At 43.9% G+C, this 27982-nt stretch overlaps 1 protein-coding gene and 1 long non-coding RNA gene across 6 annotated transcripts in view; one reads left to right on the top strand and one right to left on the bottom strand.

The window, feature by feature from the left end:
- The window catches only part of RNF24 (ring finger protein 24), a 61652-nt gene extending 51694 nt beyond the window's left edge, over positions 1 to 9958 (top strand). For all 5 annotated transcript variants that reach the window (XM_072126321.1, XM_072126323.1, XM_072126322.1 and 2 more), the window contains 4 exons: positions 3746 to 3788; positions 4337 to 4378; positions 4620 to 4699; positions 5371 to 9958. In XM_072126321.1, coding sequence (XP_071982422.1) covers positions 3746 to 3788; positions 4337 to 4378; positions 4620 to 4699; positions 5371 to 5509 — 304 coding nt within the window. In that variant the 3' untranslated portion in view covers positions 5510 to 9958. The remainder of the gene's footprint in view (positions 1 to 3745; positions 3789 to 4336; positions 4379 to 4619; positions 4700 to 5370) is intronic.
- On the bottom strand, positions 9488 to 27756 carry LOC140082711 (uncharacterized). The gene is made up of 2 exons (XR_011849929.1): positions 27466 to 27756; positions 9488 to 9749 (listed from the first exon to the last, which is right to left on the bottom strand). It is a non-coding gene; the product is annotated as an uncharacterized lncRNA (long non-coding RNA).
- Between the last annotated feature and the right edge of the window lie 226 nt (positions 27757 to 27982).

Here is a 27982-nt window from a genome sequence, read left to right as displayed (position 1 = left end):
AGCATAGCAGTGTGAGGACACGACCCCATGTCCTCACAGTCCTGCTGCTACTAACACACACACAGTGGTATGATTACACATGTCTCCAAGGACAATACATAACACTGGCTGCAGAGACCACAGGGCAGAGCAGTGTGAGGACACACCTGCAGGGCTACAAACATACACAAAGATCTGATTACACATCTCTCCAGGGACAGTACATAACACTGGCTGCAGTATTGCATGCTCATACCTGCTGACAGTTTCCCTGCATGGCATGCATGTATAAATATCTTCATAGTATGTCACTTGTGCTTATGTGTATACCATGCACAGTATATATGTGATACTCTGCAGAGCATATAGCATACACTGTATAGCATGCGGCTACTGCTTGCCTTTGTCTTGCATAGTCCGGGTGCCTTCTCCCTTCCCAGTCCCGTGTTCCAATCAGTCCTCAGCCCCTGTAGATAATCTGCAGTCAATCTGAATTCTCAATGCAGCTTTGAATGTGACTAGAGCACGTGACCTTGTTGATGTGTCCGCTGCAGTACCACTTCTCCCCACTGATATTATGGTGATGCTGTTTAGGACTGATCTATCCATTGCGTCACCCAGCTTTCCCAGGACTAGACTTTTGCTAATTTATTTTGGAAAACTTCTATTTTTAACCCCCTAGTTCCCTCTGCCGCCTGTGTTTACTTTGGCGATACTCTTTCCCCCTCGCAGCTGCTGAGTCATAGCGGGGCGCTACTTTGTAGAAAGTTTCTCTTTCTTTTAAGACGTCGGGTGCTTCGGCCATAGGAAAATAAACCTCCCAGAAAACTGAAAGAGAACCACAGGAGGGCAGGGCTCATGGATAACAAAGTCAATATTTCATGTTTACTTTCCCCCTACCCCCTCGTGGGCTCCGGCCCAGCTGTAAAATACAAGGGTTAGATGAGAAAATATGTTTTATTATAGAAACAGCGCCACCTTTCTGCATGGTTAGTGTCTGGTATTGCAGCTCCGCCATATCTACTGTTATAATCCGGAGTGGACCATTAGTACTTTTCATCCTGAGCCTCCTGGTTCATAAAAAGAATGCCAGATCTAAAAACATTCAAAAGTAAGGGCCCCTTTAAGATGCCATATGAAAATAGGTGGTATTGAAGATGCTCTTTAAGCACTTTATAGATGTCTATGTGTTAAAGGGAACCTGTCAGCAAATATGATTATGCAAATCTACAGACAGTGTTGTGTATTGTCCCTGGAGAGATGTGTAATCATTTCATAAAGCAGCCAGACTGTTTTATATGGATATGTATATTCCAAGATAGTAGCTTCTCCAAGTGCACTGGGGGCGTGTCCTCACACAGCTGTGCTCTTTTTCAGACAGTCAAGTATTGTCTCTGCAGATATGTGTAATCATAACTTTGTTTATGTTGTTATTAGCAGCAGGACTGTGAGATATCGATTTATATTCCAGGATTGTAGCTTTTACAACTGCACTAGAGGTATGTCTTCGCACTGCTGTGCTCTCTGCAGCCAGCATTTGGTATTCTCCCTGGAGAAATGTGTAATTAGAGCTTTGTGTATATTGTTAGGAGCGGCAGGACTAAAAAAAATATATATGTACATATTATAGTCCAGGATTGTAACTTTTTCAATGCACAGAAGAGCCATGTCTTCTCTTAACTCTCAGCATTGAGTTGTTCGAAAAGCAGGCTTCTGGTTGAATACTACAGCACTCACTCAGAGTAGAAAAGTGGGACTGTGGAGAAGTTCATTACAGAGAGCTAAGAGCACAGCAGTGTGAGGACACAACCGAAGGTAAACTATTCTACTTGTAAACATTGCCAGTTCAGCTTTGAGATGGTCAAGTCGCATGTCCTTAGTGACCATTCTCTGTCAGATTATTCAAGGTTTTGTCTAATTCTTGTGGTATTCTAATGATCAAAATAAGATCTACACAAACAATGGGTTCATAATATCGACCAGACATTCCGTTTTAAAGAGACTTACCAGATTAGAAAACGATGATGGCTATCTTCCAGTAATGGCAGCACACCTGTCCATATGGGGTGCGCATTAACTGATGTAAGATTGAGCTGCAATACCACTTACAGCCACTGGAAAGGCTGTTGTACTTACATTGAGGGCTAAAGATGTGGGGTCACTGAGGTGCCCGTTACTGTTCCTACTTATTGATTATGTTTCTAAATAATGCGCCTCAATTATACATCCAGTGTCATAGTGGCGGACATATGTTAAGAACACCTCTATGATGGAGTGATCGTGAAGTGGTAGTAGTACACACAGGGATGATGGGGATGGTAGAAGTTACACAGAGACCCTCTTTTTATATTTTGAGATGATTATTAAGCTCGCCATGCACGTTAATGTAAAGTTGATCAAAATGGACAATTTCAACCAAAGAGATGACTCGTCTAGTGAAACTTTACAAAAAACAATAACTTTATTTTCAACTAATTTTAATGACCGAATGTGACAATTTTGAAATAAATTTTTGTTTAGTAGTGAAAAGTCCATGAAAGAAGTACATAGTAATATTTTTTTCCTTTGTCTATCATAAAATATGGTGATCATAAAATATGGGGCGTGTGAGGGGCCCATTACTGTTCCCGATTTTAAAAGGCTTATGACTGTATCTTATATAAAGCGTTACTGTTTTTTTTTTTTGTTTGTTTTGTTTTTCATTTCCTACGATTATTTATCTCGTTCCACTTTTTTTACTTTAAGCTTTTTTTTTTTTTTTTTTTTTTTTTTTTGACATCTAATGCATTTCTGTAAATGTCATGCATTTTACAAAGGGCTTTTTCCTTTTAGACTGTGCTGCCTGTTTTACAGATTTCTGTGTTTTGAACTCCGAGACATTAAAGGTTCTTATAATGGAGGTAAATTCAACAATGTTCTTCCCTATAATGACTGGTTGCCATGGAAATGCTATTGAAATGAATTGAAAATGAATTTTTTCGCTATTCTTTCACACACTATAGGGGATTGTTGCCGGTATATGTCCAAAAAAAGACCAACCGCAGCCTGTCAGACATAAGCTTACATTGCTTGACTTGTGATTGTTTTATGAAAGCTGGTTGCTGATTCGTTGATTTAACTTTGTGTGTTACTAGCCATTCACTCCTCTGCTGACATGCTCTGTGCTGCTGTGAGGCACTTTTTATACCCCCCACTTGCTTCCATTAACGTGTCTTGATCACATTAATGAACAGTTGACTCTTTTTCCCTAAAAGGGGTCAGCTAGCAATATTTCTGAAATACTCTGTGCTGCTCAGAACTCTTCTCTTTTGATTATTCAAAGGGACGGAAGTTCTAAATTTTAGGTGTCCGAGACCTACCCACTTATGTGAGAACAGCTATGTATGTAACCATAAGGTATCCAGCAGTACAGAGTATTTTTTGAAAGGGGTGTCAGTGGCCACACAGGAGGGTGTTCAGCAGCACAGAGTATTTCAGAAATATAGGTGCACATCTGGTAGGGGACAGTGACCTCTGCACTCAGGAGTAGGGTAGGAGGGATTGCAGCAGCACAGAGTATTTCAGTAGATGAGTCTGTCCAATCATGCTAGGATTTTATAGAAAGACACAGGTGAGAGATCAGAAAACAACACAGACCATGATGAAATAATATAAAAAAAAACCTTTAATTTCTTGGTGACCTGCATGGTATACATGGCTGAATGAGTGTGACTCTTGTTGGTGGTACAAGTTTTCCTCAAACTCTCCATTTTATCGCCCCCTACAGGTTGAGACACCAGACACGTAAAGAACTATACGCATATAAACAGGTGAGAAGACGGATTGATGCAATGTTACCCCATTTTCTACATTCTTGTGTCCCCTAATACATTCCTTAGGAAATATGGGGTGGATGAGGAGCCCATTGCTGTTCCTAATCTTTGATTAAGTGCTGAAAAACTACTCCCCTACAGAAACCTAGTAGAAAATTTGGTGGGCCACCTGACAATCCTATAATGAATCCCTCCGGCTTTCCATCAATGTTGGAAGATTGAAATAATTGATGTTGTGGAACTTATTCATACACAGTCCCCGATTTTGCAGTAAAAAAAAGCCACTAGAGGCGTCTGTCCCCTCTCATTATAGAAACGACACATTGACACATGCATGGGGGGGTTCAAAATGTAGGTTTTTTTGGAACAAACAAGTGCACAATGACCAATTACATGCTAGGAGCCCCCCCCGTTATTAAAAATATAAGATAGGGGGCGCTGCTGTACCCACCAAATGTAAATTTTTAATATTTTTTTCAATTTTCTTCCTACACTTAGTGTTTTATTTTATGACTTAAGTGAAAATTTTTCTATTCATTTTTCAGGTTATCTTGAAAGAAAAAGTAAAAGAACTGAATCTGTACGAGGTTTGTATGGAATTTGTATGATCGGGAATAGACAGATATGTAACTAATACGTTCTAGATGGATGGATAATTAGACAGTGGTGCAATACATTTTTGTTTCTCTCTAGTAACTGGAAACCAAATTATAAACCTGGAATTTTGCTTCAGGGATTGTACAAGTTTACGATCCAATTTTCTTTTTTTCGCTAACTGCCTCATTGAGTGTAATGATGTAATCTAATTCCCCTTTCATCTCCTTCTAGATTTGTGCTGTTTGTCTCGAAGAATTCAAGCCCAAGGATGAGCTGGGTATCTGTCCATGCAAGCACGCCTTTCACAGAAAGTAAGTAATTATCCTTCATTATACTAGGATTGTACACCTACATCTGTTACCACCATGACATTACTGATCCTGTACTGCACCAGCAGCAGAATAGTGAGTGCAGCTCTGGGGTATAATACAGGATGTAACTCAGGATCAGTACAGGATAAGTAATGTCATGTATGTACACAGTGACTGCACCAGCAGCAGAATAGTGAGTGCAGCTCTGGAGTATAATACAGGATGTAACTCAGGATCAGTACAGGATAAGTAATGTCATGTATGTACACAGTGACTGCACCAGCAGCAGAATAGTGAGTGCAGCTCTGGAGTATAATACAAGATGTAACTTAGGATCAGTACAGGATAAGTAATGTCATGTATGTACACAGTGACTGCACCAGCAGCAGAATAGTCAGTGCAGCTCTGGAGGATAATACAGGATGTAACTCAGGATCAGTACAGGATAAGTAATGTCATGTATGTACACAGTGACTGCACCAGCAGCAGAATAGTGAGTGCAGCTCTGGGGTATAATACAGGATGTAACTCCGGATCAGTACAGGATAAGTAATGTCATGTATGTACACAGTGACTGCACCAGCAGCAGAATAGTGAGTGCAGCTCTGGAGTATAATACAGGATGTAACTCAGTACAAGTAATCTCCATATTTTCTGATCTTCTATTTTAGGTGCCTCATTAAATGGTTGGAGGTGCGGAAAGTTTGCCCCCTGTGTAACATGCCAGTTCTGCAGTTGGCACAACTTCACAGCAACCAGGATCACGGACCCCCGCAAGGCCCGCTGCCTGGCGCGGAGAACATTGTATAGTTTACGGCCCACCCGCCATCATGGCTCGCCCACACGAGAAGCCACAGATCACATGTCCCCATCCCGATTGTTGGAAGTGGATCCCAGAATCCTGGTCGGCAGCTGATGGATTCCGGCGTGGGATATGTGGACTGTGGAGCAACCAAAGCACTTTCATCGTCTGCCTCTACGCAGGGGGGACACAAGGGAACTTGGCAGCAGTATTCGGCCTTGGACCAGCACTTTACAAGATTTCAACCAGACTTTTGCAGGTTGTGTTTTCTTTTTTTTTTTTTTAAGATGGAAATCTTTACTGGAAGGAAAATGTCACTGTGCCAGGTCCTGGATGTGGCACTACTGTCCATATACAAAGGGAAGGGATGGTCCAGACCCCAGGGGGAACCTGGGAGGAGGAGTACAGCCGCACTATGCAAACTGCTTACTGTAACCCGCGCACATCTCTGTGTATAAGAGATACCTTATATGCCTGCGTCTATCTGTAACTGATACGGCCTTCTTCATGTCAACCCATCATGGGCGTGCAGCCATTTTGTCGGTCTGATCAATATCCTATATATGGCCTCTTTAAGACCGAATTGCCTCAGAGCTGAAATCTTAATGCGTACAGCACTCAGCCATCAGAATATTGGTCTAGCCCCCCCAAAATGTCTTCACTATGAATCTAGACTGTTACACGTCCCTCATATAAAATCTCTTCTTCTTCCTGTGCCGAGTTATTGCAGTTATAATCTGCGTCCCTATGACAACACTTACTGGCCCTGTGATCTACTACAACAACAACCAGCGCTGTGTTTTTTTTTAATAAGGGCAAGAATATACAAGAGTTCTCATTAGTTGCTGTGAATCTCATCGTCTCTGTTCTGTTCGTTAGGGCAGGAAGTGTTGTCATAGGGATGTTTTCTCACAATTGATAATCCGATACGGAAATACGATGCTCAAAAGCTAATTTCAGCGTTTCCCTGATGCAATACAAGTGGCTTTGGTCTAAATCTTGTGACGGAAGTTCCCCCTCGAAGTCGCCAAAATTGGTGAAATTCACTGAATAAGTGGATGATAACGTAGCAGCACTTAGGAGTTTAACCCCTTTATAACTGTATTATTAATTTTTTGGACAAAGATATGGTCAAAAAAACAAATTGCTAAATAGAATTTAAGGTGGCAAGGACCAGGCCCACCTTACCAATAGATAAGGTCTGTCATGGCGTCCATCTTCACTGTATACAAACTAGAGCACTTACTAAAATATATTAAATATAATATATTTATATATTATAATCTCACACCCCCTACTGATTCTCCATAAATCCACCCTCCCCTTTTATATCACTGGATAAATCTATCCAGAGAGGAAAAATGGCGGGAAACCTGGTCAATACAAGAACATGGAGGATCACGGTAATCACCTCAGAGGACAAGGAGGCGACCATTATATTCTACACATAATTCCTGATGTACGATTAACGAAGTGACTTCATTATTATCTGGGGGCAGCGTTTGTATATGAAATCCTCTCTCTTATCATAAGTTTAATGGTAGAAAACACATCATATTCTTAGGTTATGGCGGAGCAGAAAAAAACATGGCTGCTTTCTTCCATGAATGCTGCTTCACCTGAGCGCGGGTTATGTTTGTTGCTGTAGCTCAGCTCTTTCACTAGAACTAAATTGCAGTACCAGATACAACCCGTGAGCAGGCGTGGCACTGTTTTTGAAAAGGCATGTTTTTATTTCGTAATTAGGCTCCTCCCACGTAAGGCCTGTACTCGTTTTTTTTTTTCCTCCATTGTCGTTACACGTTGTAGGCTTATTTTTATACGGTTGTTTATTCAGAAATCTTCTGGCCTTTCAGAAATTTTTCTTTATATGGTGGCAACGATTTGCTATAAAAGGATTAGTGAGATGTGACGGTTGTGTTTTTTTTTTTTTTTTTTTTTTTTGCCTTTTTAGTAAAAAATGCCATTTTACTGTTTACATATAAGATTATTACCATGTACATACATCATCTCTGATATCTTGTACTGATTCTTTATTGTACTCCAGAGCTACAATCTCTTCTGGTAGAATCACTATGTACGTACATTTCTTATCCTGAACTGATTCTGTATTCTAGAGCTGCGCTCACTATTCTGCTGGGGAGTCACCATGCTTCACCTGATTTACTGTACCTTGAACTGTTCCTGTATTATACTCCAGAGCTGCACTCCCTATTTAATCCTAGCTTCATCCAATCACGTGCTACTTCTTAAGGTACCAACAATCTCACTGTTACGATATCGGAGGCACATTCCCGCAGGTTTTCAGCCACACAAATATCTACTGAGCCCCAAGGGGGTTGTTGAGATATGTGGTCCCTCTGTAATGGGGTTCCCTTTAGCTCCCAGTTTTAGGGTTCAGTGCAGTATGTTGTTTTACTATTGGTCTGGAATTCCCCTTTAAGTATCTTAAAAAGACTAAAAAAAATCTATATTGACACGTTTCAGAGGATTGTTGTGATTAACTTAGATTAGATTGAAGTCTTGTGCATGGGGGAATGAATTCAGATTTTTGTTAACATGTTTCAACATTTAAGCACTTTTTCGGCACCAACTTTGCTTGAAAAACATCAAAACGTTGGTCAAATTTTTTGAATTTTTCATACACGATGGAGAGTATCTTCTGTTTTGGCATTTTCCCCCCCACCCCCACACACACACATAATCCTATGTAGACTCTATTTTCCGTAATATAAATGGTAGAATTGGTAAATTTTCCTCCATGGCTAGTCTAAGTATTTTTGGATATTTTTGAATTTCATAAATGTCGGTTGTGGTAAATTGGTTGGCAGTACTTTATAGCATATTGCTAAATTTGTGCCTGAGTGATTTTAAATATTATTTAGTTTTCATAGTTGTCTAAAAAAATATTTTGTGAAAGCAAGTATCCCTTTCAAATAGACAACTGTGGCAGCCATCTTGTGGTGTTAAAAAGTAGACCTATTGAATAGAAACAAGACCTATTTAGTCACTAGAAGTCTATCTAAATAGTATAGTATTATAAATGACACACAAAATGGCCGCCACCACCTAAGATGGCTGAAATGAACTTGAGATGTAAATACTGCAGCTTTAGTTGTAAGATGAAAACTGTGCATAACTTCAATTATCCACTGACATGTCATATAGTCCTGTCAGCAAAACACACACAAGTGGCAGCCATCTTGGGGTGTCAAAAGAAAACCTATTTAATAGAAGCTAGACATATTTAGTCACTAGAAATCTATCTAGTGTATAGTATTATAACACAAAATGGCCGCCACCACCCAAGATGGCGGAAATAAAACCTGCATTGCAAATACTGGGGCTTCAGTTATATGAAGGATCATTCATAACCTAAATTATCCACTGAAATGTCATATGGTCCTGTCAGCAAAACACACAGGTGGCAGCCATCTTGTAAACTGCAAATGAGGGGACATTACTTGTCGTCATGGTTGCATAGGGATTATTCAAGAAAATGTCCGCCCCTGTCATGTGTATATAAAAGGTATAACTACAATGCTGTTCCATCTAAGCATTTTTAGGATTCTAGGCTACTTTTTGCTTGTTTATTAGTCAAATATGCGCTCTAGTATATAACAGTATATTAGATAGGAGGGTGTCACTGTAGTGGAGAATTTTTTAAAAAATATTGTGCCAAAAATTTGTACTCTCCAAAAATATAACCAATAACATAAAAAATGATGTAGTGAATGCAATGACTGGGCTGCGTGAATCTGCACCTAAAAATCCCTCATTACATCTGCGCTCCATTATTATGCCTGATCAGAGGGGGATTTAGACTTTTAAAGGAACAGGTGTGCCAATTCTGGTTTTATACCTTTTAGATTCCCAACGAGAGAAAAAAAAAATACATTTTATATTTCCTGGTTTGTGCTTTCTGGAAGAAAATGCCAGGAGCAATAATCTGCCTGAGTGTTACTCCCCTTTAAATAAGGTGTGTGTTGTTTTTTTTTTTTTTTTTTTTTTTGGTGTGTTTTTCTTGTGTTTTGTAATGCCACAAGACAACCTATACATGTTCAGTGAATCTATCTCAAGGTCACGAAAATTCCAACATAGTGTTTATTTTTTTTATTTTTTTTTTTCTTGCCGTCTTCTTTTCATCCTTCGTTCCATTGTCCAGTGCTTTGTCTTATACATTTTTTTTTTTTCTTTCGAGTTGTTTGTGAGACCTCAGGTTCTCGGTTTCATAGACGTGTTTGTACACTAAAAAAAGAAAAAAAAGAGAAAATTCTGCAGCAGAATATTTTTTAAAACTTTTAAAAAAATAAAAACTCACTGTTTTTTGTAAGCTATATTTTTGTATATTTAATTGCTATTAAAACTGTGTTTTTTGCTAACTACGATATTCATATGAGAGGAGAAAACTGTTTTGCATGTGACTTGAACTGTAAATAAAGGAGAACTTTTGAAAACTTTTTTTTTTTTCTATGTTGACGTAGTTGTAAATTTCCATTCAAAATTATTTTGGGCCCCGTCTTAGGGGAAATCTACCATCAAAAACAAGCATAATAAAACGAGGACACTTACTCATAGGTCCAGGCACCGTGACTGTCGTGATCTTCTTACACTCCACCCTTCTAAAATCAATTTTTAAAATAATGATCGTGGAGAGCTCTGGGGGCGTAACTAGAGCCCCTCCATGCTTTGTTTTCACAGGCTGTTACACTGTGCAAGAGAATTTCCCCTTCCCACTGTATGAGATTACATCCGGCAGAGGAAAGGGGAAGTGCTGAGGCGGAAACAGCATGGAGCAGGTATGGTTACACCCTCACAGCCCTTCTGGTTCATTAGCATAATTATAAAAGTTGATTTTAGAAGGAAGGAGGCCATAGATTACCACCATCAAAGAGCCTGGATCTAGGAGTAAGTCCCTGGTTAATCATGTTTCACACTAATACAGACACTGTAATGTTTACTCTAAGCTCCGCCTTTTGTCCTGCCCTTATACTTTGTGGGTGGTGTCATTCTCCCCATAGTGCCCCCCACAGCTCCCTGTCACATTGATGGCCCTCTGCCTTATCACTGTATTAAACTCTATCGGTGTCTGGAGGAAAGTCATAAAATCGATGTCCCGGGATATAACTCCAACCGGCCAGAATAGCGGGACAGAGCCTGAAATCCAAAATTGTCCTGTTGAATCCGGGTCGATTGGGAGGTATGCCACACTGTGACACAAATGCACACTCATATACACACAGTGACATGCGTGCACTCATACACATACTGTGACATGCGTGCACCCATACAACACTGTGACACATGTGCACACTCATACGCATGCCCTGACACGCGTGCACACTCATACGCATGCCCTGACACGCGTGCACACTCATACGCATGCCCTGACACGCGTGCACACTCATACGCATGCCCTGACACGCGTGCACACTCATACGCATGCCCTGACACGCGTGCACACTCATACGCATGCCCTGACACGCGTGCAAACTCATACGCATGCCCTGACACGCGTGCACACTCATACGCATGCCCTGACACGCGTGCACACTCATACGCATGCCCTGACACGCGTGCACACTCATACGCATGCCCTGACACGCGTGCACACTCATACGCATGCCCTGACACGCGTGCACACTCATACGCATGCCCTGACACGCGTGCACACTCATACGCATGCCCTGACACGCGTGCACACTCATACGCATGCCCTGACACGCGTGCACACTCATACGCATGCCCTGACACGCGTGCACACTCATACGCATGCCCTGACACGCGTGCACACTCATACGCATGCCCTGACACGCGTGCACACTCATACGCATGCCCTGACACGCGTGCACACTCATACGCATGCCCTGACACGCGTGCACACTCATACGCATGCCCTGACACGCGTGCACACTCATACGCATGCCCTGACACGCGTGCACACTCATACGCATGCCCTGACACGCGTGCACACTCATACGCATGCCCTGACACGCGTGCACACTCATACGCATGCCCTGACACGCGTGCACACTCATACGCATGCCCTGACACGCGTGCACACTCATACGCATGCCCTGACACGCGTGCACACTCATACGCATGCCCTGACACGCGTGCACACTCATACGCATGCCCTGACACGCGTGCACACTCATACGCATGCCCTGACACGCGTGCACACTCATACGCATGCCCTGACACGCGTGCACACTCATACGCATGCCCTGACACGCGTGCACACTCATACGCATGCCCTGACACGCGTGCACACTCATACGCATGCCCGGACACGCGTGCACACTCATACGCATGCCCGGACACGCGTGCACACTCATACGCATGCCCGGACACGCGTGCACACTCATACGCATGCCCGGACACGCGTGCACACTCATACGCATGCCCGGACACGCGTGCACACTCATACGCATGCCCGGACACGCGTGCACACTCATACGCATGCCCTGACACGCGTGCACACTCATACGCATGCCCTGACACGCGTGCACACTCATACGCATGCCCTGACACGCGTGCACACTCATACGCATGCCCTGACACGCGTGCACACTCATACGCATGCCGTGACACGCGTGCACACTCATACGCATGCCCTGACACGCGTGCACACTCATACGCATGCCCTGACACGCGTGCACACTCATACGCATGCCCTGACACGCGTGCACACTCATACGCATGCCCTGACACGCGTGCAGTATGCACATACGCATACTGTGACATAAACAGATTCTTAACTTCTCTGCTGAGCTGCTACTACACACGGGACTGGGCACCACAGGACAGGAGTGTTCCAGCAAGTAGTCATGTGTAGACTCCTGACCATAGCCACCTCCTATCCACCTCATCTTCTCCTGTGTAGACTACTTCGACATCCATGTTGGTGGCTCTCGGCCTAATGCTCATGAGCTCCTCCAACATTGCCTTTTCTACCTGTTTCCAAAATATGAAAAATAACATACAAAAATGTGTTTTTCTTCTCATGACCAATAACTAGGGCAACCCTCCCAATCTTGTGTAGATGCTGAAATTCCTGGTGGTTAATCTGTTCTTACTAGAAAAGTAACTAAGTTTCTTCCTATAATATGGATTGGGACACACCTCTTGATGACCATGCATTGTACAAAGCCCTCAAGATTGAGACCCAATATTTGCCGTAGAACTACAATTTGACTTATCAAGAAGGTGGACCAAGGTTATCCCAACCTATGTGAACCTCATGACTCCTCCCTCCACCTGACCACCTATTCACCATGAGGGTTTTTGGCATTATTTGGATCAGATTATCGGGGAATTATTATTCCACTCGTTCCTAAAGACATAAAACAGTGGTTGTCTCCAGTCTGCCATTGAAAGATCTCAATTCCCATAGACTTCCACTCTCTACACTAAGTACCAGTTGTAGGTAGGTGGTACCCTGGATCTCCACAAACAACTGTCTAGAAGGAACAAGGGTTTAACATGAAGGACCTTCAGATTTTTGACTTCTTAATGCATCTCTAAACATGATTACAGTGGCGTAACTAGGAGAGGCTGGGCCCCATAGCAGATTTCTGCATGGGGCCCCCTTCCCCTTAAAAAAAATAGACATATGTAGGCGGCATTCACATAAACGTGTGCCTGCCAGGCTATAGCCTGGCGGGCACACATCGGACGCGCTGGAGAGGTGATCGCGGCTCACCCCTCCCCTCTCCATAGAGAATAGAGCCGCATGGTCATTCTTACGGCCATAGATAGTTCAGGCTCTATTTCTGTTGCGGCCACGGCTCAAAACAGTGAGTACTCGTTGTGCTCACTGTACCGAGCCGAGGCGCTATAGTCGCCTATGAGGGATGTATATCCGTCAGCAAATTGCAGCCAGATATACATCCCCCATACATTCTTGTGAATGTACCCCTACACGGACATATTTATACAATTACACAAATTTATACACTGATACATATACACCTTTATATACTTATATACACACAATAAGTATGTTATATATACTTTATGCACTCATATACATTTATACACTAATACAGAGTGTATACAAACTCTCACAGTATATACACTGACCATATATACACATACATGCAGTATAAAAAGACCAAATACACACATACTGCATATACATACAGATACATACATACTATATGCACAGCATATACAAAAACACACATACATACATATATATATTGTCACGGGTGGTCCCGCGACCCACATCGCGGGTCGCGGGCTCACCCGTGCCGCCCTGCCCCCGCCAGCGCGCCGCCAGCGCAACTCACCCGTCCCGGCTCCTGGCTCGCTCCCCTCCGCTGTGCGCGCGCGTCCCCGACTGCTAGGGCGCGCGCGCGGCACCTTCTCCAAATTTAAAGGGCCAGCGCGCCATTAATTGGCGCTGGCCATATTGCCCAATTCTTCATAAGCCTGCCTCTTCCTGTTACCCTTGCCGGATCTTTGTGCCTCATAGCCTTAGAGAAAGCTTACAAGCGATTATTCCTGCGTTCCTGAGTATTCCTGCGTTCCTGTGTATTCCTGCGTTCCTGTGTATTCCTGTGTGTTCCCGCTCCTGAGTCCTGTGTTGCCGTGTTACCTGAGTTCCTCCGTGTTGCTGTGTTCCGTGTGCCTGTGTTCCCGTTCCCACCTGCCTGGACCTCCTGTTGCTGACCCCGGACTTGGACCTGACGTTGCATCTCTGCCGCCTGCCCTGACCCTGTGCCTGGACCTGTCTACGAGATTGTCATCCGCTAAGGTACCTCGACCTCGGCTGCCACCGTGGGCTAGTCACACCTGGGAATGACCTAGTGGTACCACGCCGCAGCAAGTCCAACCCGCTTTGCGGCGGGCTCTGGTGAATACCAGGTGCCGCTAGGCTCCGGTTCCAGGTGTTGGCTAGTTACATCTCCCGCGGTGGTCCAGAGGATCCACTGATCCTAACAGATGCTACATATAGAACTGGAACAATGCTGATGAGGACCCCAACCAAATAACCCGGGGCAATTCGGCGCAAAACAGTAAAATTTGGAAAAACCCAGCGGAAAAAAACGATTCGGACCCTTAGTAAATGTGCCCCTATGTGTGTTGTCTATTGCCTCGGTCAGTGGCCAAATTCTCTCCGTGCCCATCCGGTTTCGCACAGAACCCCTGCTCCTGCAAGTTGGAGCAGTACATAGAGAAAGACTGTCCTTTTTTGTGCTGCCCCACTGCACTTCCACTCTCCTGCTGGGCCTCCCCTGGTTGCAACATCATGCCCCTGTTTTGGACTGGTCTTCTGAGGAGATTCTCCGCTGGGGTCCGGATTGTTCATCACACTGTATGAAGGTTCTACATCCGCTCCCTGTCGGGACTTCTACCTTGTCTCCTAAGCCTTTGGGGGGGCTTCCCGCTCCATACCAGGACTTCGCGGATGTGTTCTCCAAGAAACAAGCTGAGACCCTTCCTCCACATCGTCCCTACGATTGCCCCATCGACCTGCTGCCTGGATCTTCTCCTCCTCGGGGTCGGGTGTACCCACTCTCGGTACCTGAAACAGCCGCCATGTCCGAGTATGTCCAGGAGAATCTGCAAAGAGGCTTCATTCGCAAATCCACCTCTCCGGCAGGCGCCGGCTTCTTTTTTGTCACCAAGAAAGATGGCTCTCTCCGCCCCTGTATTGACTATCGCGGTCTTAACAAAGTCACCGTTAAGAATCGCTATCCTCTGCCGCTGATCACGGAGCTGTTTGATCGCCTACGGGGTGCGAGAGTCTTTACCAAGCTGGATCTTCGTGGGGCCTACAATCTTATCCGCATCAGGAGGGGCGACGAGTGGAAGACCGCCTTTAACACCCGTGATGGGCATTTTGAATATTTAGTTATGCCTTTCGGACTCTGTAATGCGCCAGCCGTTTTCCAAGAGTTTGTCAACGATATCTTCAGGGACTTATTGTACCGCTGTGTTGTGGTTTACCTGGATGACATCCTTGTGTATTCTGCTGACCTCGAGTCCCACCATTCCCATGTACGGCAAGTGCTTAGCCGCCTCAGGGCCAACCATCTCTACGCCAAACTGGAGAAGTGCCTGTTTCATCAAAAAAGCCTTCCATTCCTCGGCTACATTATTTCCGATAAAGGCTTGCAAATGGATCCTGACAAGTTATCTGCGGTTCTTCAGTGGCCACGCCCAGTGGGACTACGGGCTATTCAAAGATTCCTGGGCTTCGCAAATTATTATAGACAATTCATTCCTCACTTCTCGACTCTGGTAGCTCCTATGGTGGCGCTAACGAAGAAAGGTGTCAATTCTCGTGCCTGGCCCCCAGCGGCTGACCAGGCCTTCACGAGACTAAAGTCTGCTTTTTCTTCTGCATCAGTCCTTACCAGACCAGATACCGAGAAACCATTTTTTGTGGAGGTTGATGCCTCCTCCGTAGGAGCTGGAGCGGTCCTTACTCAGAAGGGGCCTAGGGGCCGTACTCTATCTTGCGGCTTCTTCTCCAAAATTTTCTCCCCTGCAGAGAGGAATTATTCTATTGGAGATCGTGAGCTTCTGGCCATCAAGCTTGCCTTGGAGGAGTGGCGTCATCTGTTGGAGGGAGCCAGATTTCCAGTCAGCATCTACACTGACCACAAGAACCTCCAATACCTACAGTCGGCTCAGCGGTTGAACCCGGGTCAAGCCCGGTGGTCTCTCTTCTTTTCCCGTTTTGACTTCCAAATCCATTTTCGCCCTGCCGAGAAAAACATCAAGGCTGACGCCTTGTCCCGTGCTTCGGATGTTATGGGGGAGGACTGTGCCCCGAGATACATCGTTCCTCCTGAGAGACTTGTGCTGGCAGCGCCGGTGGACCTCTGGCAATTACCTCCCGGCAAGACTTATGTGCGACCTGGACTTCGAAAGAGGATTCTGACCTGGGGACATTCCTCTCGTGTGGCTGGGCACCCTGGGGTGCAGCACTCTGTGGCCCCAATTTCCCGATTCTATTGGTGGCCTGATTTGGTCAAGGACGTTCGGGATTTTGTGCGGTCCTGTACCTCTTGTGCTCGTAATAAGCCCTCACGACAAAAACCAGCTGGTCTTCTGTTGCCGTTACCCGTGCCTACCTGCCCGTGGTCTCACGTGGCTATGGACTTTATTACAGATCTGCCACCATCATCTGGCAATACCGTTATCTGGGTGGTAACCGACCGCTTTTCCAAAATGTCTCATTTTGTTCCTCTGCCAGGCCTGCCGTCTGCTCCACACCTTGCCAGCCAGTTCTTCACCCACATCTTTCGCCTACATGGACTTCCGTTGCACATCGTCTCGGACCGAGGGGTCCAGTTTGTCTCCCGCTTCTGGCGAGCCCTGTGTAATCAACTGCAGATAAAACTGGACTTCTCTTCTGCGTACCATCCTCAGTCTAATGGACAGGTTGAAAGAGTTAACCAGACTTTGGGCTGTTACCTGCGTCACTTTGTCTCTGCCCGTCAGGATAACTGGTCCACTTTGCTACCTTGGGCAGAGTTCTCATATAACTCCCTGGATTCGGAGTCTGCTGGTGCATCACCCTTCTTTGTTCTATATGGAAGACATCCACGTCCACCCCTACCTCTCTCCGTGTCTGCTGATGTTCCTGCTGTGGAAGAGTTGGTAACGGACCTTAACCCCTTTGTGCACCTTGACGTGACTCTACGTCATAGGATGCGGCTCTTTCCCGCACCTAGACGTAGAGTCACGTCACAACTTTAAAGTGTCACTGTCACGAGTGACAGTGACACAGACCCGCGATCTCGGCGCCGGCCGCCGGGTCCGGTATCCTAGTAACTGGCAAGGGACCTATCACAGCCGTCCCTTGCCGGCGATCGCTCTGATTGGCCGATCTGTACAGAATGGCCAATCAGACAGCGATCACGTGTCAAGAGGAGGACAGAGGAGGGCTGCAAGCTCCATTCTCCTCATTCAGCGTTGTGAAGTGAAGAGAACGGAGCCTGTGTCCTTCTGCTGTCCCCTCATAGTCAAAATCCACCATTTTAACCCTTTGATCACAGCTGCCCCTCTGTGATCATCCCCCATAACTCCCACACTATTAGGGAGTTCCCAGTTTCTTTTTTTTTTTGTCAAAAAAACTAAAAAAAAAAAAAAAAAGTCAGTGTTAGTTAGTATCAGTGTCAGTCAGTGTCAGTTAGTGTCCGTCAGCGTCAGTGAGCATCAGTCAGTGTCAGTTAGCATCCGTCAGTGTCAGTTAGCTTCCGTCAGCATCAGTCAGTGTCTGTCAGTGTCAGATAGCGTCCGTCAGTGTCGGTTAGCGTCCGTCAGTGTCAGTTAGCGTCCGTCAGCGTCAGTTAGCGTCCGTCAGCGTCAGTTAGCGTCCGTCAGCATCAGTTAGCGTCCGTCAGAGTCAGTGAGCATCCGTCAGAGTCAGTGAGCGTCCGTCAGAGTCAGTGAGCGTCCGTCAGAGTCAGTGAGCGTCCGTCAGAGTCAGTGAGCGTCCGTCAGAGTCAGTGAGCGTCCGTCAGAGTCAGTGAGCGTCCGTCAGAGTCAGTGAGCGTCCGTCAGAGTCAGTGAGCGTCCGTCAGAGTCAGTGAGCGTCCGTCAGAGTCAGTGAGCATCCGTCAGAGTCAGTGAGCGTCCGTCAGAGTCAGTGAGCGTCCGTCAGAGTTCAGTTTCTTTGTTCTTTGTCAAAAAAACTTATACATAAAAATTTTTTAAAAAAGTCAGTGTTAGTGTTATAATCAATTAGTGTCCGTCAGCGTCCGTCACAGTCATTCAGCGTCCGTCACAGTCAGTCAGTGTCCGTGACAGTCAGCGTCCGCCACAGTCGGTCAGCGTCCGCCACAGTCAGTCAGCGTCCGCAACAGTCAGTGAGCGTCCGTCACAGTCAGTGAGCGTCCGCCACAGTCAGTCAGCGTCTGCCACAGTCAGTCAGCGTCCGCCACAGTCAGTCAGCGTCCGCCACAGCCAGAGAGCTTCCGTCACAGCCAGTTTCAGTGTCAGCGTCCGTCAGAGTCTCCTAATCTAAGGGAGCTTCAGTTTCTTTGTTCTTTGTCAAAAAAACTTATACATAAAAAAATTTAAAAAAAAGTCAGTGTTAGTGTTATAATCAATTAGTGTCAGTCAGCGTCCGTCACAGTCAGTCAGCGTCCGTCACAGTCAGTCAGCGTCCGTCACAGTCAGTCAGCGTCCGTCACAGTCAGTCAGCGTCCGCCACAGTCAGTCAGTGTCCGTGACAGTCAGCGTCCGCCACAGTCAGTCAGTGTCCGTGACAGTCAGCGTCCGCCACAGTCAGTCAGTGTCCGTGACAGTCAGCGTCCGCCACAGTCAGTCAGCGTCCGCCACAGTCAGTAAGCGTCCGTCACAGTCAGTCAGCGTCTGTCACAGCCAGTTTCAGTGTCAGCGTCCGTCAGAGTCTCCTAATCTAAGGGAGCTTCAGTTTCTTTGTTCTTTGTCAAAAAAACTTATACATAAAAAATTTTAAAAAAAGTCAGTGTTAGTGTTATAATCAATTAGTGTCAGTCAGCGTCCGTCACAGTCAGTCAGCGTCCGTCACAGTCAGTCAGCGTCCGTCACAGTCAGTCAGCGTCCGTCACAGTCAGTCAGCGTCCGTCACAGTCAGTCAGCGTCCGTCACAGTCAGTCAGCGTCCGCCACAGTCAGTCAGCGTCCGCCACAGCCAGTCGGTGTCCGTCACAGCCAGTTTCAGTGTCAGCGAGAGTCCAACAGCGTTATTCACTGTCAGACTGACAGTTTTGAACAGTGACAGTTCATCTGTGTCCACCAGCAGCAGTCAGTGTCACTGTAACGATTGTTACATTTGCAAGTAAATTACATTACACATTGTTACAGTTTCAAATAAAGTGCATTAGACAAAATGACACAAAAAACATACAGTGCTGAGGAGGCGTATGCTATGTTAGCCTCAGATACAGAATCAGCGAGTGAGGGAGGCTCAGAATTTGTTCTGTCCTCCTCTTCTTCTTCCTCATCTGATAATGAAGAACCTCCTCGCAGGGTTAGGAGGGCCATAACTCCAGTTTTACCTCCACCTCCAGAAAGTAACTGGTTTTCCACAACCTCCTATGTCCCCCAAGTACTTGACTTTACCGCTGTTCCAGGAGCCCAAGTACAAACAGCAGGGTTATCTGAAATTGGCCATTTCAAATTATTTTTTACAGATGACCTGCTGGACTTGATTGTTGAGCAAACCAACTTATATGCCCAGCAATTTTTAGAAACTAACCCCAATTCATTTTATGCCAGGCCATATAGATGGTATCCAACCACTAGAGAAGAAATAAAAAAATTTTGGGCATTAGTGCTAAATATGGGCCTTACAAAAAAACCATCAGTAAGGGACTATTGGTCTAAAGATCTCTTACATCATACCCCCTTGTATGGATCAACAATGCCCAGGGCTCGCTTTGAGGCCGTCCAAAAATTTCTCCATTTTGCAGACAATTCCCAATGCCCCCCCCAAAATGACCCCAGTTTTGACAGACTGTATAAGATTCGGCCCCTGATTAAATTTCTAAGCCAAAAATTCTCTTCCCTATACACCCCAAAAAGAGAGATTTCGGTGGATGAGTCCCTTGTGCACTTCAAGGGGAGAATAAAGTTTAGGCAATATTTGCCTAACAAACGTGCCAGATATGGCATAAAGATTTACAAAATGTGTGAGTCCGAAACAGGCTACACTCACACATTTCGGATCTATGAGGGAAGGGACAGTCAAATTCAGCCCCCTGATTGTCCTCCATCCCTCACAATAACTGGGAAGATTGCCTGGGACCTCCTGCATTCAGTGTTTGACAAGGGTTACCACGTGTACCTGGATAATTGGTACACAAGTGTGCCCTTGTTTCAGTGCCTGGCTGAGAAAAAAACACTCGCATGTGGGACGATCCGCAGGAATCAGAGGCACCTTCCCAAGACCCTAATAAGCCAAACCCTGCAGGTTGGGGAGAGCAGAGCACTTCACAGTGATGGGGTCCTCTTTTTAAAATTTAGGGACAAAAAAGAAGTGTTTATGCTATCTAGCATTCATGATGCCAGCAGCTCCCTTGTCCCTGTCCGCGGAACAGCAGAACCTATCTCAAGACCACTATGCATTCAGCATTACAATAAATTTATGGGGGGAGTGGACATGTCTGACCAGATCCTCAAACCGTACAATGCCATGCGGAAATGTAAAATATGGTACAAAAAGCTGGCAGTATATTTTATCCAAACGGCATTGTACAACTCCTATGTCATCTTTAGGAGCACTGGTCACCAGGGATCATACCTGGAATACCAGGAGAAGGTAATTAAATGTCTTCTCTTTGGTGATAATGCGGCAGAGGGAGGAGAAAGTTCTGCCTCTGCGACTGCTGTCTGCAGAATTGTTCCTGGGCAGCACTTTCCTGGAGTAGTGCCCCCCACTGCAAAAAAAAGTCACCCCCAGAAAAGATGTGTTGTCTGCTACAAAAATGGCAAACGCAAAGACACAACATATCAGTGCGACACATGTCCCTCCCACCCTGGTCTTTGTATTAAAAACTGCTTCCGCATTTACCACACATCCCTGGACTTATAAATTTCTTTTTTACCTGTTTTCTTTTTTTATTTGAATACTCTGAACCCCTAATCTCGTCCACCTCCATAATTCCCATTATACCCCTAGATGAATACCAAGTAAATGAAAGCCTCAGAATCCTTGTGGCGTTCTATCACTTCCAGGCCCTGCCATGTGTCCAGGCAGTATATAAAGGTTTATTTTATGAAAGCAGGGGAAATAACCTTATAAATGTCAGAGTATATTTTTCCACATTTTTGCTGTTGCATGAAAATGATGTACTAAGTGGACATTTTTGATAAAAAATGTGTTTCAATATTTCAGATATTCACCACATCTGTTCCAAAAAAACAAGAGAACAATACAAGCGTATATACAAAACCCCTTAAAAAATATTTAGTGTGGTCTTTTATAAAACAGAGGTACTTCTGGCTATAAGGGCCTATGTAAATCAAACTGGGACCTGCAAAACCTATAGGGAAATAGCCCTAAAAGCTTCAAAATCCTTGCATTGTCCTATCACTTGCAGGCCCTGCCATATGTCCAGTGAATATATTTATGCCACTTTGGGGGTATTTCTGAACTCAGGAGAAACAGCACTATAAAAATTAAGCCCATTTGTTTCACTTTCATGCTCTGCATCTGACAAATCTGTCCTATAAATGCTGAATTTGTGAAAAATGGCACAAAATTTTTTTTCACGCTACATTTCAACAAAAAACTCTAAAAAAACCATAGCGTCAAAAGGCTGATCATAACCATAAATACATTCTTTCAGGGGTGTAGTTTCAAAAATGGTGTCATTTGTGGGGGGTTTCCATCATTCTGGGGGTCCACGGTCTCTTTGAACATTACTTGGGGCTGGTGAATCAATCATTCAAATATTGGTCTTTGAACGCCTCAGGTTGCTGCTTCACTTGCAGGCCCTGCCGTATGTCCAGTGAACATATTTATGCCACTTTGGGCGTATTTCTGAACTCAGGAGAAACAGCACTATTAAAAATAAGCCCATTTGTTTCACTTTCATGCTCTGCATCTGACAAATCTGTCCTATAAATGCTGAATTTGTGAAAAATGGCACAAAAATTTTTTTCACACTACATTTCAACAAAAAACTGTAAAACAACCATAGCATCAAAAGGCTTATCATAACCATAAATACATTCTTTCAGGGGTGTAGTTTCAAAAATGGTGTCATTTGTGGGGGGTTTCCATCATTCTGGGGGTCCACGGTCTCTTTGAACATTACTTGGGGCTGGTGAATCAATCATTCAAATATTGGTCTTTGAACGCCTCAGGTTGCTGCTTCACTTGCAGGCCCTGCCGTATGTCCAGTGAACATATTTATGCCACTTTGGGCGTATTTCTGAACTCAGGAGAAACAGCACTATTAAAAATAAGCCCATTTGTTTCACTTTCATGCTCTGCATCTGACAAATCTGTCCTATAAATGCTGAATTTGTGAAAAATGGCACAAAAATTTTTTTCACACTACATTTCAACAAAAAACTGTAAAACAACCATAGCATCAAAAGGCTTATCATAACCATAAATACATTCTTTCAGGGGTGTAGTTTCAAAAATGGTGTCATTTGTGGGGGGTTTCCATCATTCTGGGGGTCCACGGTCTCTTTGAACATTACTTGGGGCTGGTGAATCAATCATTCAAATATTGGTCTTTGAACGCCTCAGGTTGCTGCTTCACTTGCAGGCCCTGCCGTATGTCCAGTGAACATATTTATGCCACTTTGGGCGTATTTCTGAACTCAGGAGAAACAGCACTATTAAAAATAAGCCCATTTGTTTCACTTTCATGCTCTGCATCTGACAAATCTGTCCTATAAATGCTGAATTTGTGAAAAATGGCACAAAAATTTTTTTCACACTACATTTCAACAAAAAACTGTAAAACAACCATAGCATCAAAAGGCTTATCATAACCATAAATACATTCTTTCAGGGGTGTAGTTTCAAAAATGGTGTCATTTGTGGGGGGTTTCCATCATTCTGGGGGTCCACGGTCTCTTTGAACATTACTTGGGGCTGGTGAATCAATCATTCAAATATTGGTCTTTGAACACCTCAGGTTGCTGCTTCACTTGCAGGCCCTGCCGTATGTCCAGTGAACATATTTATGCCACTTTGGGCGTATTTCTGAACTCAGGAGAAACAGCACTATAAAATTTAAGCCCATTTGTTTCACTTTCATGCTCTGCATCTGACAAATCTGTCCTATAAATGCTGAATTTGTGAAAAATGGCACAAAATTTTTTTTCACACTACATTTCAACAAAAAACTGTAAAACAACCATAGCATCAAAAGGCTTATCATAACCATAAATACATTCTTTCAGGGGTGTAGTTTCAAAAATGGTGTCATTTGTGGGGGGTTTCCATCATTCTGGGGGTCCACGGTCTCTTTGAACATTACTTGGGGCTGGTGAATCAATCATTCAAATATTGGTCTTTGAACGCCTCAGGTTGCTGCTTCACTTGCAGGCCCTGCCGTATGTCCAGTGAACATATTTATGCCACTTTGGGCGTATTTCTGAACTCAGGAGAAACTGCACTATAAAAATTAAGCCCATTGGTTTCACTTTCATGCTCTGCATCTGACAAATCTGTCCTATAAATGCTGAATTTGTGAAAAATGGCACAAAGATTTTTTTCACGCTACATTTCAACAGAAAACTGTAAAAAAACCATTGCGTCAAAAGGCTGATCATAACCAAAAATACATTCTTTCAGGGTTGTAGTTTCAAAAATGGTGTCATTTGTTGGGGGTTTCACCCTTCTGGAAACCTCAGGAACTTTTGAAATGTGTCCTGGCACCTGATCTGTGTCCTTCGCCTAATCTGCCCTCCAAAAGCTCAATGGCGCTCTTTCTATTCTTTACCCTATTGTGGCCTCATAAAGCGGTTTACATCCACATGGGGATTATTGCCATAGTAAAAAGAAACTGCACAAACAAAAATTTGTGAGGTTTTTTCCTTTTATCCTGTATGGACATATGTATTTTAGGGCTAAATATTAACTTAATTGTAAAAATTAGAAAATTCCAAATGGAACCTCCATCTTGTTTCAATTCATATGAGACACTGAAAGGGTTAACAAACTTATCAATGGCTGTTCTGAGCAGTTTGAGGGGTGCAGTTTTAAAAATGGGATGATTTGTGAGGAGTTCCACAAAATATAACTTGTAAAACCCTTTACAATATGAAATGACCTCTAAAATCATTGAATCTTACATTTTTTTGAAAATTAGAAAAATTGCTGTTCTATTAGAAAGTCACCTAATGGCCAAATAAAATATTATAACATTTAAAAAATGATGCCAACATAAAGTAGATTTATGGTAAATGTTAATTAGTTACTAATTTGGGTGGTTAGACTTACTGTAAAATGGGAATAACATTTAGAAATCAAAAAATTGCCATTTTTTCAAAATTTTTACCAAATTTCTTACTTTTTAATAAATAAATGCAAAGCATAACAACCAAAATATACCACTAACGTGAAGTACAACATGTCACAAAAAAACAATCTCAAAATTACCTAGGTATGATAAACCGTTCTAAATTTATAACTGCAAATAGTGACACAGAACAGATTTTAAAAATTGTGCTTGGTCCTGAAGCTATATAATGGCTTAGACGCGAAGGGGTTAAAGCTATTTGGGAACAGACTCGTCAGTCCCTGCTTCAGGCCTCTGCCCGCTCCAAGACTTGGGCCGATAAAAAACGCAGGCCTCCTCCCATCTTCTCTCCAGGGGATAAAGTGTGGCTGTCTTCAAAATATGTCCGGTTGAAGATTCCCAGCTACAAGCTTGGCCCTCGCTATCTGGGTCCATTTGAGGTGCTGAAGCGTATTAACCCTGTGGCCTATAAGCTGCGTCTTCCTCCCACCATGCGCATTCCGAACTCCTTTCATGTCTCCCTGCTCAAGCCTGTCATCTTGAATCGCTTCTCCCAGCAAGATACTCCTCCTACTCCAGTGGCGGACTCTACCAACACCTATGAGGTAAAAGAGATCTTGGACATGAAGACGGTGAGGGGGAAGCGGTTCTTCTTGGTTGACTGGAGGGGGTTCGGGCCTGAGGAAAGGTCGTGGGAGCCAGAGGACAACATATTGGATCGTAGTCTTCTGCAGAGGTTCCTCCAGCCCAGGAGGAGGGGGAGGCCGAAGGGGGGGGGGTACTGTCACGGGTGGTCCCGCGACCCACATCGCGGGTCGCGGGCTCACCCGTGCCGCCCTGCCCCCGCCAGCGCGTCGCCAGCGCAACTCACCCGTCCCGGCTCCTGGCTCGCTCCCCTCCGCTGTGCGCGCGCGTCCCCGACTGCTAGGGCGCGCGCGCGGCACCTTCTCCAAATTTAAAGGGCCAGCGCGCCATTAATTGGCGCTGGCCATATTGCCCAATTCTTCATAAGCCTGCCTCTTCCTGTAACCCTTGCCGGATCTTTGTGCCTCATAGCCTTAGAGAAAGCTTACAAGCGATTATTCCTGCGTTCCTGTGTATTCCTGCGTTCCTGTGTATTCCTGCGTTCCTGTGTATTCCTGTGTGTTCCCGCTCCTGAGTCCTGTGTTGCCGTGTTACCTGAGTTCCTCCGTGTTGCTGTGTTCCGTGTGCCTGTGTTCCCGTTCCCACCTGCCTGGACCTCCTGTTGCTGACCCCGGACTTGGACCTGACGTTGCATCTCTGCCGCCTGCCCTGACCCTGTGCCTGGACCTGTCTACGAGATTGTCATCCGCTAAGGTACCTCGACCTCGGCTGCCACCGTGGGCTAGTCACACCTGGGAACGACCTAGTGGTATCCTGCCGCAGCAAGTCCAACCCGCTTTGCGGCGGGCTCTGGTGAATACCAGGTGCCGCTAGGCTCCGGTTCCGGGTGTTGGCTAGTTACATCTCCCGCGGTGGTCCAGAGGATCTACTGATCCTAACATATATATATACACACACAATAAATAAATACAGCATTTGCATCTATGCATATATACACGGTATATTCATATATACACATATACACAGTATATTAATAAACACAGAATATACACATATAAGCAATATACACAGAATATGCATATATACACAGTATATACACATACACAGAATATACACATATACACAATATACACAGTATATACATATATATACAATATACACAGTATATACACATACACAGAATATACACATATACACAGTATATACATATATACACAATATACACAGTATATACACATACACAGAATATACACATATACACAATATACACAGTATATACACATACACAGAATATACACATATACACAATATACACAGTATATACATATATATACAATATACACAGTATATACACATACACAGTATATACACATATACACAGTATATACATATATACACAATATACACAGTATATACACATACACAGAATATACACATATACACAATATACACAGTATATACACATACACAGAATATACACATATACACAATATACACAGTATATACATATATATACAATATACACAGTATATACATATATACACAATATACACAGTATATACATATATACACAATATACACAGTATATACACATACACAGAATATACACATATACACAATATACACAGTATATACACATACACAGAATATACACATATACACAATATACACAGTATATACATATATATACAATATACACAGTATATACATATATACACAATATACACAGTATATACATATATACACAATATACACAGTACATACACATACACAGAATATACACATATACACAATATACACAGTATATACACATACACAGAATATACACATATACACAGTATATACATATATACACAATATACACAGTATATACACATACACAGAATATACACATATACACAATATACACAGTATATACACATACACAGAATATACACATATACACAGTATATACATATATACACAATATACACAGTATATACACATACACAGAATATACACATATACACAATATACACAGTATATACATATATATACAATATACACAGTATATACACATACACAGTATATACACATACACAGAATATACACAATATACACAGTACATACACATACACAGAATATACATATATATACAATATACACAGTAACACAGAAGGGAGGTGAGGGCGGCACAGCAAAGCAAACGGATTAAAATCCAGGTGGGTGCAAGCTCCAAGAGCCCGACTCAAGGCTCCAGAAGATCCAAATGAAGACAGCGGGAGAGCAGCACTCCGTGGTGGTTAATGTTTATTCAAACACCAGTGGTAATAAGACACAACGTTTCGGCTAACTCCATGTAGCCATTTTCAAGCAATGAAAAAGTGATACAGGGCGGGTTTATATCCCCCGCAGGATGTGACATCATCAATAATAAAAAACAATTAGCATAGTTTTGACACTTACCTTACTGTACCCTTTGATGATATTGGCTTTGACCAGGTTTCCCAAAACAAAGATGGCCGCTCCGTAATCTCGCGAGATCCGCTGGGGCACATGACCTGTCATGCGCCGCAATTTGAACACTAGGGTCCCGCTGTCCGGACCCTCACCGGCGATCGGGTCACTGTGTTCGCTTTGGCGCAGAATCGGGTAAGTGCCCCTTATGCGGACAAGTTAAAGCCACCTTCTTATTAAGGGGACCTGCTGTATCATTGCCAGCGATAACCTTCTTGAGTGTTTGGCGCGGTTGCTTAGCAACCTTGGGACATGTGCTTACAACATATTTTCATAATGGCGTGTTATGGTAGATTTCTCTCCTTTGGATATCACACATACTGTTTTATTCCACGATATGACACTGATGTATAACCAATGTATGTTATTCATAATATATCACTATGCTAATTGTTTTTTATTATTGATGATGTCACATCCTGCGGGGGATATAAACCCGCCCTGTATCACTTTTTCATTGCTTGAA

Source organism: Engystomops pustulosus, chromosome 1 (genome assembly GCF_040894005.1).
Source record: "Engystomops pustulosus chromosome 1, aEngPut4.maternal, whole genome shotgun sequence".
Taxonomy (NCBI): Eukaryota; Metazoa; Chordata; class Amphibia; order Anura; family Leptodactylidae; genus Engystomops; species Engystomops pustulosus.
The sequence above is the reverse complement of the archived record's forward strand: the minus strand, read 5'-3'. Positions and strand labels throughout refer to the sequence as shown.